Source organism: Condylura cristata, unplaced genomic scaffold (genome assembly GCF_000260355.1).
Source record: "Condylura cristata isolate star-nosed mole 26May11 unplaced genomic scaffold, ConCri1.0 scaffold00001, whole genome shotgun sequence".
Lineage (NCBI taxonomy): Eukaryota > Metazoa > Chordata > Mammalia > Eulipotyphla > Talpidae > Condylura > Condylura cristata.
Window position 1 is genome coordinate 67270204 of NW_004567102.1, and position 16345 is coordinate 67286548.

The 16345-nt window shown below is 35.9% G+C and overlaps 1 protein-coding gene across 1 annotated transcript in view; it reads left to right on the forward strand.

Annotated features, from left to right (window-relative positions):
* The window catches only part of ENPP3 (ectonucleotide pyrophosphatase/phosphodiesterase 3), a 66424-nt gene that overhangs the window by 26292 nt on the left and 23787 nt on the right, over positions 1–16345 (forward strand). The window contains exons 7-15 of the mRNA XM_012735301.1: positions 2257–2336; positions 3949–4068; positions 4418–4527; positions 5039–5104; positions 5769–5841; positions 8664–8772; positions 10247–10375; positions 10746–10777; positions 12836–12963. Coding sequence (XP_012590755.1) covers positions 2257–2336; positions 3949–4068; positions 4418–4527; positions 5039–5104; positions 5769–5841; positions 8664–8772; positions 10247–10375; positions 10746–10777; positions 12836–12963 — 847 coding nt within the window. The remainder of the gene's footprint in view (positions 1–2256; positions 2337–3948; positions 4069–4417; positions 4528–5038; positions 5105–5768; positions 5842–8663; positions 8773–10246; positions 10376–10745; positions 10778–12835; positions 12964–16345) is intronic.

A 16345-nucleotide genomic window follows, 5' to 3' on the forward strand; every position in this document is an offset into this window, starting at 1 on the left:
CTGCTCTTATATTTATTTTGTGCCCTTCCAGAATTATTCTACTTGTTCATAATTTTTATTAAGATATGGAAGAAGCAATGATAAATCTTTCTTTCTTTGCACTTCTCTACAGTGCAATGGTGCAAACACAGGTGATCCAAAATGGTAGCCTGATTCTGTAGTCAGAGGACATTGTAGCTAGGAAGTGTCCAGTTTTCACAATAATGCTATCTTACTGTGTAGTTTATTTGATAACCTGTTCTTTAGGCATTTGAGAATTTGACTGTGTCACATATGCTTCAAGGAAATAAAAAGACATTGATTTTATTTGACTTTTTAAAAAATGTTCTTACATCATTCATTTTTGTACACTATTTGACTTCTCCCTTAGGGGTAGCCCCCACAAATCTCCCACCACCACATCACCCAGGAACCATCACCATCATCCCTTGTGCTTTTTCCTCTGTCCCCATTTTGACTCTTCCCCTCTTCCCACCACTGTGTGCTTCAGAGCTATAGTTTGCCTACTAACTTTTGTCTTAAATTTCATGACCCTTTGGTTTCCCATTAACTCCTGTAAGTGAAACCGTTCGATCTCTCTCTCTCTCTCTCTATATATATATATCGTATATATAGTTTTCCTTTTGACTTATTTCACTGAACATATCCCCTCCCAGCTCCATACATGTTTCTATAAATGGCAACAATTTATCTTTTTTGATTGCAAGGTAGTATTGTATGTGTGTGTACCTATTCATTTGTTTTGACCATTCGTTTTTGGGAATTTAGGTTGAGAAAAGTTTTTATTTTGTTTATTCTACTGTACTTTGCATGCACTTAAATTGCTTAAATGTTGTAAGTGAATTAGTTCACATTTTCTTATAACTTCCAACAGCATTAAATGTATTTTTCCTTGAGGACAAAAGTATTGGTGGTATTGACTAAAAAAGATAATTTTAATCTTTAATTTACTTTATAGATCAAGTTGTAGATCAGGTTTCCAATGTAAGTACCTCAGAATCACTTGTGGTGCTTGTTAAAACTACAGAATGTTTTGGGTTCCCTTTCTTTCATCTTCTATTAAGAACCCCCCCATACCTACCAGACTCTTATTTAGTAAACTTGACAGAGGACCCTAAAAGATTTTGGAGGAGGAAATTCCTACATCATACTAGAAACCCTTAACTAGGTTCTGGGAAAGAAACTAAAACTAAATCTATCCTTTGAGAAAATCATTTCCAGCTGTGAAGTTTATTACTTTCTGGATAGCAAACACTTTCTGCTTTTGTTTTAGCCTAAATAGAATCTTACAATTGTGAAGCTTTATTTTAGAGTTAGAATCGACAGGATTTTGGTATGAAAAATTTCTTGTATTTTACTGCTGCAGAGGAAATAGCAATGTGCTCTAGTGGTTTTGACCTCCTAAATTAGGGTTACTGCACAGACTGAAAACAACAGAACAATTGAAAGCAAAGTTAATGTCATGGTTTGTGTAAGACAGATCACAGGAAACTTAACTGAGCAAATGTAAATTGTGCTGAAAATAAGTAGTAAAGTTAGCACATTTTATAAACATTACTACTTGACATGAACTGATGTACCTACAGAAATTGAAATTCCTTTTTAGTTACCTAGATGACTGTGTTGACCTTTTCTCTTCTTGAATAGTTTGCTATAACAACTACTAGGTGAGATGCAAATGATGCACAGAAATTCTTTATAATGACATGGGTCAGATAGAGGGGTGCAGTAAAAGCAAGCAAACCTGGATGTATATAATGTAGAAGTCAGTGAGCTATGATCCATACACTAAAACTAGTCCACTCTGATATTGTATGGCCTGTTTACAGGCTAAGAATTATTTTGCATTCCTAAATGGTTGGGGAAAAATATTAATGACATGAAAAATATTATTTGACATTCACATTTCAGTGTCTATAAAAACGTTTTATTGGAACACAATCATTAAAATGCTTATGCATTATGTAAGGATGCTTTGGTTCTCAATAACAAAGCTTGTTACAAGCAAAAGAGACTATATGAACTCAATATCTGGCTCTTTATGAAACATTTTGCAGACCCTTGATTTAACTGACTCCTTTTCTAAAACTGATGTTTCTTGGATGGGGAAATTCCGGGCATCAGAATTTCAACTACTTTCCATTTTTAGTTCACTGTAAATAGTTTTCTCTTTTTCCAGGAAATTTTTATGTTCTGATTTCGCTGACTAAAAAATTTCTGAGGATGTAAACAATTTGTCACTATGCTTGGTTTTAGAAACCTGTGGACTTCATTCAAAATACCTGAGATCTGCCTATCCAACTAAGACCTTCCCAAATCATTATACTATTGTCACAGTAAGTGTTTAGCCCACTGGCAAGATTAACAGGTCATCAATAGTCAACCAACCACCACAGACATGAATAGGCAAGAGTGCCATGGCACACATTTCACAGGCGTATGTGGTGATAACTTGTGTCTTAATTCAGTGTAGGAGGGAGAGTCTGGAGTGTCTTAGTTTGAGGCCAAGTGTCCTAGTATTGGACTCTGCCTTTTGTGCTAGGCCTATAGCCTCTCAGATGTGAGAAACACTGTTCTGATTTTTTATTAGCTGAAGTTTATTTGGAATGATAGGGTATTTATGTGGACATCCATTAAAAAAAATCTACATTTTATATAATTAAATTTGTTTTGAAGTAATGTTGGCTTGCAACACTATCTCATTTAAAGGTGTAGGTGCGTAACTCGAAGATGTATGTTACCATGCCAAGTCTGTGACCGAAACCCCAGTAATCTTTCACCCTAATCCTCTGGATCCTCTTTTCCCTTTTCTTTCCACTCATACCCTCTTTCTGGAGTCTCAGTTCATAAGTCAAATTTTAAAGGTTTGTTTTGGCTGTTGCTTTGATGTTTTATATTCCACACATAAATGAAAGCAACTGGTATTTGTTTTTCTCCTGAGTTATTTTGCTTAGCATAATCCCTTCCAGTTCCATCCATGGGGTTGTAAATGACAACATTTCATCTTTTTTTGTACAGCTAAATAGTGTTCCATTGTTAAATGTGCCACATCGCCTTTCTCACTCATGTTTATTCACCTAGGTTGTTTCTATAGGCTAGCTATTGTAAACAGTGCTGAAATAAGATTGCATCTATCCCTAGTTTTTGTCTTTTTTGGATAGATTCCTAGGAAATGAATGGCCATATATACTCTGTGTGTCATACACATGGAGTAATATTATGTATGGATCAGTAAATGAAAATGTGACTGAGTTTTCCTAAGGGGTAGTAGTTTAGTATTTACTACTTTGGTGTTGGCAGTAACTTTATTCTATAACTATCACAAACAAAGATACATTCTGTATACATAGGGGCAGAAATATGCATGTATAATATATCAACACATACAGACATGCATGGATATATATATACACATGAATAAGGAATCAAGCATAATCAACTTACCTTATAGATAGATATATTCATTCATATGTTTGGTATTATTCTGAAATTATCATCCTAGAATCAGATTAAAAGTCGTTATAACTGTGGAATGTTATAGACAGTCCATGAAAATGACTGAAGTAATGAGTGGACTGGTAGGTGGAATGCAAGGGAGGATGGATGTAGACTCCCTTCCAAAGAGAGTTGAGACACTTTAACCCATTGGGCCAGGATATTTGGCAACTTTTTTGAGGTGAATTTCTTCCTATTATTGGTAATATTACCAGTGACTAATTATTATAATATGAGAGACTTCAAGTAACAAATAGTTATTACTTATATGACTTATATTAATATTAGCAACACAGACCATATCTATAATATGGGTTCAGATATCCAACGGCTTTATATTAAAATATATATGATGTCCTTCTAAGACATGTGTTATAGATCTCATTGCTATTTTATTTTAAATATGTTTTATCATTACATTCTTTTCTTTTTTTTTTTTAATTATCATGTTAGGGCTTATATCCAGAATCACATGGCATCATTGACAACAATATGTATGATGTAAACCTCAACAAGAATTTTTCACTTTCATCTGTGACAAAAAATGACCCAGCATGGTGGCAAGGTCAACCAGTAAGTAGTCTTCAACATGTGACCCCAAAATAATTGCCATTGTTCCAGTGTGCCAATGGGTGACTTTTCTCTCAAACTAAATTGAGCTTTATATTATCTTTCTAATTTTGGAAAGCTAGGAGTGGGAGAGGGGTTATTAGTTTTACTACAGTTTTGGTTTTCAAGGTAAATCCCCATATAAATAATTTTTAGTTGCCTTGAAGTCAAATATTTAAGTAAATTTTAAATCAGTATTTTAAATTTTAAATCAGTATGTAAAATTTGACATTGTTAATGTTACTCAGTTTCTAGTAAGTTTCTAGTAACTGCTTATTCTCTTGACTTCTACTTATGTTAAATTTTCTTATAGATTTGGCTAACAGCAATGTATCAAGGTTTAACAGCTGGTACCTACTTCTGGCCAGGATCAGATGTGGCTATCAATGGCTCCTTTCCATCCAAATATATGGTTTACAACAGGTACGAAGCACTTACAGATATAAGCCTGCTGAGGCAGATTGATTAGGGTATTCTTTGCTCTTAAGACTGGTGGAATTCCAATTTTCCAGGTTTGGGGCCAAAATGTTGATCTGTTAGTAAATGTTTATTCAGTCGGATAACATTTTATCACTTCCTACACTAACACTCTGGTTTGACTGATCATCATCTTTTGTCTGTATCACTGCCATCCCCTCCTTCCATATCTTCCTGTGTCTGTTCTTGTCCTCTTTATTCTTAATCTACCAGCCAGAATGATCAATTTAAAAAAGAGTTCATTTATGACACTCTTGAAAAATACAATTTAATTTCTAGTGAGGCAATTTTATCTCTATAAGTAGTGAAAATAGAATCCCTTTGAGTAAAACGGAATCCTTTTTAGTATTTTAATCATGTGGATATCTGAAAATATCAATATACTTTCCTGTATAAAGATAAAGTGGAATTATTCTCAATTTGATGAGTTAACAAAATTGTTTACTGTTCTTTTCAGGAGTATCACGTATGAAGAAAGGATCTCTACGTTGTTAAAATGGTTGGACCTTCCCAAAGGTGAAAGGTACTGTCAGTGGGATGTTGTGGTATTAAAATTATTTCTTTACTTTAAATGACCATTTTTGGAAAATTGGTCTAGTAAGATTTGGAAAAGATATGATTCTTCCTTTTAGTGAATACTCTTCAGGAATTATTCCTGAGGTCAATTGACATTTTGCTCTTAAGAACATGATTGTCACTGAGACAATAAAAGCAGAGCTAGCACCAGAATACAGAGGCAAATGTCACCAACCAGATATGAGCCAAGACTGAGAGGTTATATAAAATTCAGAAGGACTGACTCAAGGAGCCAGAGGTGTCAGAGCAAGGCTGTGGCCACAGGCTACATTCAGAGCATTTTGGAAGAGAGCAGTAGGTCAATATTGCAGCAGAGACTGTCATTTAAAGGAAAGACTAGAGTGGCAGAATTGTGTAAGCAACAAGTCAGAAACCTGGAAATATAAAGGGTGGAGGCTCATCATTACAGAATCAAACATTCCAAAAGGGCTTATTTAATTCCCATTGGGAGTCTATTCCAGCTGGGCCCAGTTGAAATGCTGGACAAGGGTGAAGAGAAGAAGACCAAAGAAGGAAACTTCCACAGAAGTTCTAGTCCTATACAACTCCACATTCCAACCTGTAGGTTCAGTCAAACTAATAACATCTCTCTGTTTTAATTTTACTTGTAGACCTGATTTTTATACCATATATGTGGAACAGCCTGATTCCTCAGGACATGACGCTGGACCAGTCAGTGCTGCAGTAAGTTGGAGAAAAAAAGTAAAATTGTTGCCTGGGAGGTCAGGAAAGACTTGTGATGGAAGGGATCTCAAACCAATTATCCAGATCTTGACACCAACACTGGAAAGAATTCAAGGTCAAGTCTGATGGTAGCTAAGCAGAATTAACTGCAAAGCAAAAAAGTCTAGTGAAACAAGAAATCTAATAAATCTGATACAGTGAGTCTCTAATATTGAAACTGAGTTGGGCAGAGAATGTCCTGACTGGTCTTGAATCATTTTAACTAATGATTTAATATTTGAATCAGATTCATCCCTCAGAATTGAAAAACAAATTATTAATCTTAGATGGAATGCCAAATTGGAAAGAATAACTCGAATCAGAAAAAATGAAATTATGAGCAGCTTGAGTTAATGTTGGTAACATTCTCATACATAGTAAAAGAATTTCAGAGCACTGAACTTTGGGTTAGCATGTGAAGGGAAAAAAAGAGGAAGGATATTGTATATTTTGAAAATAAGGTATGTCAACACTACATAAAGCCTGCAATAAATTCTCTGTAAATTTGACTTTCACTTTACAGATAAGCACTTTTGGATCCAAAAGAACAGTTGTTTACTGCATATCTTACCAGTTAATTCATTATACAAAGTTGATTTTACTGTTTCCAGTAGTATCCATTGTGAAAGTCAATGATCAGGATTTCATATGAATGAAGCTATCTTGGTTTTCCCCACAGCTGCAAACATTTTTATGCCTGTTAATTATCTTTCCATCCCAAAATCTTAGGACTTGTTCCTCCTTATGGGAGTTGATTATTCCCTTTTGTCTGGAGTAGATTGGCGGCTTGCATCTAGAATGTCACAGACAGTAAAATGTGCCATCTCTGGAGTGTATACTTTTGAGTGTATGTGCTTAGGGAGCTTGTGATAAGTTAGTTCACAACATTTTTTCCCCAGTTTATCAAACTATCCTTGGAGGCAGATATACGCACAGATAATGGAAAAACTTTGGAGAATCCTGTGGCAGTAGAAAGCCAGGGTAGGGAAAAGGATGGAGAGAAGTACCTCTTAGTGCAATTGGGAGTGTCAGTGTGGAAGTAAATAGAATTGTGTTATGGCAACTGGTGAAAACCACGATTCTCACAAGAAACCCAGGGTGAACAATCCTACCAATGAGTGTCAGGAAAACATGTTGGAGCTGATGGAGGAGAGAGTTCAAGTCCTGCTCTTGTCCTTATTAACTGTGGCTCCATGACATGTTACTTAACTTCATTAAACCTCCAGTTTCCTGGTCTCTATAATTAGATGTTACAAACTGCCATCCATGAATTCTTGCTGTGAGAACTTCATGATATAAAGTTCTTAAGGGGCCTCCCTGATGGTGCAGGAGTTAAATCTCAGTGCCATCAAACTATTGCCAGCCACTACATGATTTTGACCCCGTCCCCTCCCCCCCCCCCCAAAGCCAGGGAGTTGACTCACAGACCTCTCCTGTCTTGCCTGCTGCTCCCCTCAGCAATGTATTTCAGTAGAGCCACCTTTCTGTACCCTACTCTGTCTCTGGTGAATGCTCTCATCCCCTCCCCTGCACTTCTCTGGCCTAGATCTCAGTTCTTGTATGCATAAATAAGTAAAAATAAATCTTTAAAAGATATTCTTAAAGTAATCATTTTCTTATTGGTGTTATGAGAGATTAATTTTTTTTAATCCATTTGTTACATTTTCTTTTCATTGAAAAAATATAGTGGCAAGTTATGTCATTTAGGTAAACTGTGGGCCAGTTCAGTGCACTGTGTTGGTAAGTGTAGAAAGAATTAGAATAACAAAAGAATACCATCACGTGGCACATAGCATTTCAGTTAATGATGGACTACTTCGTATCTAGATCTCGAGTTACACAAGACCAATTTGTTCATACAGTTGCCTCCTTCTTCACTAAAGTAACTGCTTCTATGTAGTAGTAGCCTAATGGCAGAAGGCTATCCCTCTGCCCAGGTTTGGAGTAGGTATACTAATTATATCATATCACTGCGAATACCACTGACTGATGCATTTCTCAGAATGTATGACCATTATTATGTGAAAGTATAAACTATAGGATGAAAATTAATTCTAATTCACTACCCAGAAAAAGCTACTGTTAAGAGTACTGTGATGTTTCAATATTGGTGTTGGTATCTGTACATTTACTAAGATGCTAAATACATTTAAAAACAAAGTCAGGATTACGCGATATGAGTGGGTGTGTATAACTTGATTTTAAGGTTTTATAGTCAACAAAGTTGTGTGAATTTTTATGCCTTTGTAATGACTATCAAGTATGCCTTCTCTATGATGTGACATAAATTATTTGTATCTTTAAATTGTAGATAAGTAATGTGATGAATATCCTTGTATGTAAATTTCTATTTGTGCTTTAAATGTTTACCTAGAACAAATGCCCAGAAGTAGAATTAGTAGATTACAGACTATGCTCCTTTAAAAGTCTTTTGTTCTACGTTGCCACATGGTCCTCTGTATAGACCGTAGGTTCCCACAGGAGTGTCTATGGACTCCCCTCTGCAACATGGGGCTTTATCATGAAAATCTATGCAATGGAAACATGTGTTGAAGTTGAACTTTTCTTCCATATAATACTACCCAGTAGGGGCCATGGTTTAGTTTTTTATTTACAGAAATTCAGAGAGTTGATATTTGGGTGAAGCATGGGTGCTAGGCTCTGTTTTATTCCAAAGCCCAACAATCACAGGGAAGGAAATGTGCTTAACTTTTATACCACTCAGTAATGGTTAATTACATTTTAATGTGTGAAGACAATCTGAACTCCAATTTTCTTCTTAGGTAATTCAAGCCTTACAGCTAGTAGATAAAACTTTCGGGATGTTGATGGAGGGCTTGAAACAGCGGAATTTACACAACTGTGTCAATATAATCCTTTTGGCTGACCATGGTATGCAACTTTTAAAATCATACTTTACTATTTATTGCATTTTATCACTTCAAGGGACATACAAAAATGATACTTTAAAGTTTATACTGCTAGATGTAGAAGCTCTTTAATGAAGAATGAGTTTTGTGGCAGGCTGCCATGAATAGAGGATTAATACTAAATTTCTAGTTCAGTTATTCTAATATTCATTTTGAAAATGTATCCATACACTTAACTTTCTGTATCAATGGACTGTGCGCACACGATGTGGTTATTGTTAGGTTATCATTTTATCATAAAACATGCATTTGGGCTTTCTTTTCAGTGGGTCTTTCATTCTTATAGATTGACTTCACTTTACATACTGGCCAGTTATGCCATCATGTCCTGCGGTTTTTTTTTTTTTTTTTTAGTTATGTGAATAGACTTCTATAAAGTCACTGTTACCCCATATTTGTCTTCTTGAGGCTAAGTCTCCATTTCATTAATGTGAGTGTTAAAGAAAGCGGAACATCCATCACACCACTCTAGTGAGTGCACAGTTTTATAAGCACAGTAAGGCCTTCGCAACATGGATAGATTCTTGGGAACCACAACTTTAAGAGATTCAATGGATAGCAATGCTGGCCCAAATAATATTTATAATAGTGTCATTCATTGTGGGCTGGGATTGTTTTTTTTCTTGTCAAGGTTTGAGGAATGTTGGACTAATTGGTTTATTTGAAGGCCTGCTGTACTCATTCACTTGACAAATAGTTTTCAAGAGCCTATTCAATGCTCTGTACTTTACTAGATATGTCTGTTAAGAAGTACACAAAACAAAAGTGGACATTTTTTAGATGGGGTGGTCAAAACCATCTTCTCTAGGATATCCAATAACTGTAAAAGGTACCAGGCATGGGGTAAGAAGAGGAAAATGGAGCATGTCTGCAGAGTAGTTACTTTAGAATATCAAGATTATGAGAAACAGTAATTTAAATTTTTTTCTGAAATGGTTCCCTAACACTTTGATCTATTGTTGAGGTAAATGATAAAATATAAGTAATAAATATAACAAGTAAATAATAAAGCAATAAATATAAATTTAGATTAGTTTGAATGATAGATCTTCAAGTGAAAGTATTTTTTAGAGTATAAGGTCTGTCAATTTAATTTGATACAAAACATGTTCTCTAGTGTATTTTATAAAAATGCATGTTTTTTGATTTTATATTGTATATCATGCTTCTTCACATGAAAATTGGGCATTATAAAAATATGATTAGCTTCCTAAAGAGTTTTCTTTTGAAATTATTTTAATTGATCAATATTGAACAGGAATGTTAAGGTCCATCTGAGAGTAAAGCAATAGGGTAAGTTGTATAGGGTCTTAGTGAAAGTTAGCTTGAGATCTGTACCATGAAGTGTCTGTTTGTCATAAACAAAGACAACCAATTGCTACTATTTATATACATTCAGTGATTTATTTATCTGTCTGCTTACCTATTTTATACAGGAATGGAACAGACTTATTGTGACAAGGTGGAATATATGACTGATTATTTTTCCAAAATAAATTTCTACATGTATGAAGGGCCTGCTCCCCGCATCAGATCTCGTAACATACCTGCTGACTTTTATAACTGTAAGTATGATGATGCTTGTATGGGAAAAAAGGGATAAAGCTGAAAGTGAGTAATCATAACTCCTCAAATGTAAGCATGTGGGGATTACCAAGCCCCTCTTCTGACTTCTTGGGAAGACCACACCGAAGCAGAGTAAAAACTCCCACTTTGAAGTACAATCTGTAATGTATACAGTAATATAAAATGTTGTTAGGTATAAATACTACCCCATTCTGAAATTCTAAAATAATTCTTTGCCTAAAATATTTTGTTTCACCAGACCATAGTTGTCTTAAATTAAATGTGTCAAATTCAACTGAGTTGATCACATTTTTTTGCATCTGTCACCTGTCAACTGTAATATGTGTGTGTGTGTGTTTTTTTTAACAGTTGATTCTGAAGGAATCGTTAGGAACCTCAGTGTAAGTATATAGTTCTCTAATACATCCAACAAAGTTATGTAATTATCATGGGCTCATCTGGGTTACAAGAAGCTTTCATTCTGTATTTCTGTATTTAAGCCATCAATAATTTTTTTAAAGCCCAAAGTCAACATTACTTTGTATACATATCAGTAGTTTTTATCATAGTTTTCATTTTGGAGTTGACATCTCAGCGTCGCAGACTATAAGCAAATGAGCAGAGCAAATTCCAAATAGCTAAAAGCAATCTGGAATTTTCCAGGTGGTATTCATTACTCTTGGAGAGAAGTGGAACATTCTTATGCTGTAATCCTAATATTTCTATATTTTGTAGATTCACAAATATACTTCTATTATATGTAATTAATGATCTTATAATTACTTTGGAAATGGGCAGATTTATTTCGATACAGATGATGTGCAACTATAGTGAACACCATTAGGATAAAATGTTAATGATTAAAGATAATGAAACATCAGGTAAAGAATGGTAACAATAAATTGGCTCAATTCAAGTTTGTTATCTAACACAGCTCTGCAGAAATCCTTTCGTGGTCACTCTCCTTTTATTCTTTCACAACCTCTAAAACTCTGATCTTGAGTAAACACGAAAGACCAACTCACCACCTACCAGTGAAAAGTGTTAATGCTGATTGAATGGTTAATGGAGAATTTTCACTTCTCTCTACTTTGAATTCTAATTTTCCTTTTATCCCCATCATGATTCATATAGTTGATGTCCTCTTAGTGAAATGAGGAAGGGTAAATCCACAATAGTCTCAGCAGTGCAAGGGGTTTGGATGCTTGGATACTACAGGCTTTGCAAATTTACTACACAGCATCACAGATATGGGCTGGGCTGGAGCTAAAGAACCCTGAAGAAATGGACTACCCTTTCATAAAGTACATGAGTCTCAGAAAATATTCCATGTATAGCAGTTTTTCCAGGTTTGTGTACTTATATTGGATAGACATCACTAAAAATGAACTGGTAACTCTTTAAATTCCTCAGCATTCTGGCTGTATGACAATCAACAGCATTGACTTTGTTCTTAGATAACATGATTCTAGTTTTATCTCAACTGTAGTGTCTTTATGTCAGATTCCCAAATTCAAGTAATGACTTTGCACTTCCTCGGAGGGTGGCATCATACCCCAAATTCCCCCTGTATTTTCTCTGGCTACACACCAGCTTGGAAAGTTACTTGTCAGATGATGCGTGGCACATCCTAAGGGCTTGTTCTAGGCCCTGGTCTGTCTGAGGAAACTACTCAGCAGCCGCCATGACGGCACTTGTCTGGGAGTTATTTAAAAAATGAAGTAGAAAATATTCATATCTCTATATAATTCCCTGTTTTCTTTGTTTCTCAAAGTCATGATGGAGAAAAAGTTCCTTTGTAGTCCTATTTCTCATATTTCTCCTACTATTGCCTCATTTTCTAACATGGATACCATTGTGGTTTGCATTTTTACACAATTTTGAAATACACCTCCTAGTTACAGTAGTATCATAGAAACAAAACTTCACAGAACTCCATTTAAAGTTTATAAAAAGAGACTACTAGTCTTAAATTATTGATTTGAAAATTAAGCAATTGTAGATTATTCCTGAGTGAATTGTCAATTATAAAGCTATTTTGGTGTGTGTAACATGATTTTAATGTTTTACATATACCCACTAATATGTTATGTAATTTTAATATTCAAAGTTGAAATTCAAAGTTGTAATTGTCATTCTAAAACTAAATTTATCTCTATTTTCTGTCTGAAAAGGAAAGTAACAGTGACTTATGATGTACACACAGTAATAAAAACTTACAACAAACACCAAATCATAATTGAAATCATATTTTAAAGTGCAACATACATATTGTTGCAACAATGTAAACAAAATAATCAAGGAATGTGACTGTTTATAATAGGATTAATATTCCTATCTTATTACCCAAGTTTAAATCCCCTCCAAAAATATTTAATAGATGCCCTTAGGAGATGAAATTGTTGAATTATTTTCAATATTTCTTAAGTTTCATGAAGAAATAATTTATCTGTTTTCAGTGCCGAAAACCTGACCAGCATTTCAAGCCCTATTTGACTGCTGACTTGCCAAAACGACTACACTATGTCAAAAATGTCAGAATTGACAAAGTACATCTTTTGGTGGATCGACAGTGGCTGGCTGTGAGGTTCGTGTGTCTTAATTTTTCCATAATACTTACACCTGTCATCTTTTACTAAATTTACTTGACCATACTTAACCATTATGGTCTCACTGATTTTCCCAATTATTGACATTTTCTTGATCTTTATCAACACTCTAGTGCTTCCATGTTTGAAAGTGCTTTGATCAGTTAGAATACAGTCTTGGTATCCTAATCTTTGCAGTACACATGAGGAGGAAAAAGGCTGAGTTGTTTCAGGCACTGTTAGAATCAGCCTCTTAATAACTCCCACTGGGGTCTCTTTCAAGCAGACAAGATATAAAGGTGATATCAGTCGTCTTCAGGTTGGAATTGATTACATGGTGCTTTAAGATTTTTGTCATCTTTGCAGTTAGGTGTGATTTCTTTTTTTCTTGTGTTAATTGTGACTTAGGTCAATCATCAAACTTTTGCAAAATATGTATATAGGGCAAATAAAAACCATTCTGAATCATTTTATCCCCAATAACCAACTAATTCATTAATTCAGTAAGATCTAATTGTGCCAGACCCTGTTTCAAGCATTTAGGATGTAGACATGATTCCTGCCCTTCTCGTAAAATGAGAAGACTAACAATGAACTAATGTTTTCTTGTAGTTTAACAAATGTTAAATTGAGGTTTCTAATACCTTGGTTCCAGTATTTTTTCTATGGGCATAAATGGATATAATTGAAAACAGAATCATATTGTGTTTTCTGGCTCATTTATTTGTATACTACAAGAGAGATATAGAAGGCATGGAATCCAGGAGTTGAAACAGATGTCTACCAAAGAGGATAAGATGAGGGAGTGTAGGGTGAAGAACTAGAGATTTAGCAGAGCCTATTTCAGAAGTTGACAGGAAATTCAAGAACGCAGTGGTAGGCCAGACATGCAGTTTCACAACGCGCCACTAGATGGCACTGGGCCTGCTTTTCAGGATTAGCTTTTCATCACCTTCATGGGTCTTTGGCCTCAGGACAGCCTCATTTAAAAGATTAAAATATGTGAACAAAATGAAATTTTACTGCTATTTTGTATGAAAGATTTTAGTGATGTATGTATGTCACCTATGAATGATTGTAAGTCAAATGTGAGAAATTCTCCAACTATTTTCTTGTTGAGAGTATTTACTTTTAAGAGACAAAAAAGTTAGGAAGCCGCAGGTACAAAATAAACAAGTGCCCATCCATAGGACAGCAGGACCTGTGTGAATTGTAGGAGGGCCGGCGACCCAGACTACCTGAGTATCCCATGTTAATATCTGGTCTGAAATTAGGAGCTTTGCTAGTTTAGCAGCTAGCACTGAGATTTAAAATGAGTGGTCTGAGTGTCTAAGACCTCACTCCCCACCTACCTTGCTCTAGGAACTTGGATAATTTATATCTCCAGTCTCTACTTTCCTTATCTGTAACTCTAGATTAGCTTGGTTCTGTTATTTTCCATTGGCATATCGAATAAATTAACTTATATCAAAGGAAATATGGACTGCAGGCCTAACCACAGCAAGGAGTTTAATCAGCTTAAATCCCGGGTTTTTTTTTTTTTTCATGCTTAACAAACAACTCTCAGGTTACCTGTTTTCTAAGTGAAAACAGGTCTTTAGTAATATTCTGTACTCAGTAACTAGATTTGATTTCCTTTTCAATAATATAGCAGATTTCATCCTTTACTGTACATATGTTTTATTGTCATCATGATCTTTATTTTTCTTAAAATATGTTAGATTTTACCTATTTGGGAAAGTCCAACTATTTGGTATTACAGAAGTATTGTGAAATTTCCCTAGTAAAAAAAAACATGAATAGCAGTTTTTTTTGTTTGTTTGCTTTGTTTTGTTTTGTCTTATGATTGGAAACTGACAAATACATGGCAGGCACCTTTTACAAGTTGGAGAAAATATAGTCTCCATTCTCAGGATTTCCACCCAGGAAAGGTAGACAACAGTTACACTCAGTTTAGCAACTGCTGCATCAGACCCAAGTACAAGGTTCAAGCAAGTGAAAAGAATGATTCCATCCCCTAAGTGCCCGTGTCAGAGAGTGCTTCGTGGTAGGTCAGATTCCTTCTCTTTGCTTTTAAGAGTCAGGATGAATGAAGGTAAATGCTACAAACAGAAGATCGGTCTATGTATTGTGCAATCTGTGCATTGTACAGAGGCGGTGAGCTGAGAAGATGAGGGGAACAGAAAGGTAACCCAGCCCTGAGAGGACTGTGTCTGCAGGAGGAAATGGACCTTTTTTCTTTTTAATATTCTCTGGAGCAGAACAGGAAGATTGACAGAGTTCACTGCTGAGGGGAGCAATGGGTGGGTCAGGAGAGGTCTGCCTCTCCATGCCATGCCATGCCATGTGGGTCAGCTCCCTGGCCAGGAATCAAACTCACGCTGCAGTGGCTTCAGAGAGCTTCATAATGTGGTGCTTTAACCATTGCGCCGCCAGGGAAAGCACAGGACCACTTCTTTGCTGGAAGGCACTAATCTGCTTGCCAAACCTTGAGGTTTGCCAGGCTGCGTCTACTTAGAGCTGCTTTCTCCAAATGCTCTGCCCAGAGTAGTGGACAGCAGCAGCTCTGGGCCAAAGAAGGGTAGAAGTAATCAGGTTTTTCGAAAGATGAACTATATGCAAGTAGCTCCGTAATCCTAGACATCTGGTGAGCGAAGCACCATCTCTTCATGACAGAGGACTGTGACTTTGGCCATGAAAAAAGTAGGAGATCATCAGCAGGCACAAGGTGTGAAGAGGGGTTTGCATTTCAGGGTGTTCACGCCAGCTGCCATAAGGAGAAGGATGGTCAAAGTGAGTGGCAGGGAAGCCAGTTAGCAAAATGTGTGTGACTCATTCTTTAGCAATATGAAAGCCGCAGGAAGGTCGTGGAGCTGTGGAAGATGGTAAAATTACATAGGCACCACACTGTCAGGAAAATATGTATGATAAACTTAAAACTTCGATTTTCCAGGATTGTGCTGGTTCATCATATTCTGTCCCACATTTGTACTTATTAAAACATGTGTTTTCCATTTCCAACAGCTATAGTGTTAAATATGATTAGGGGTATGTGTGTATGTTTGAGTGTGTATGTGAAAGAGAGGTGAGAGAGGCAACAGGTGGGTGGGGGGAGGTGAAGATTCCGAAGCTCACAGTAGAATAACCTATTAGGAAATTTGCTCAGGTGAGAGATAAAAAGGGTCTAGCCTAGAATAGTGGCAGTAGCAGAGAGCAGCCAGAGACAGAGGAAAGAGAAAGAAGGGACTTGGCAGCTGATTGGGACCAGAAAAGTAGTTGTTCATCCCCCTGTGTTGTCACTCAGCTGGGGTAGATAAACCCTGCCTTGATCCAATTGTATTAATTACACTTGGATAAGATAGAAGAATTTGTTTCAAAAGA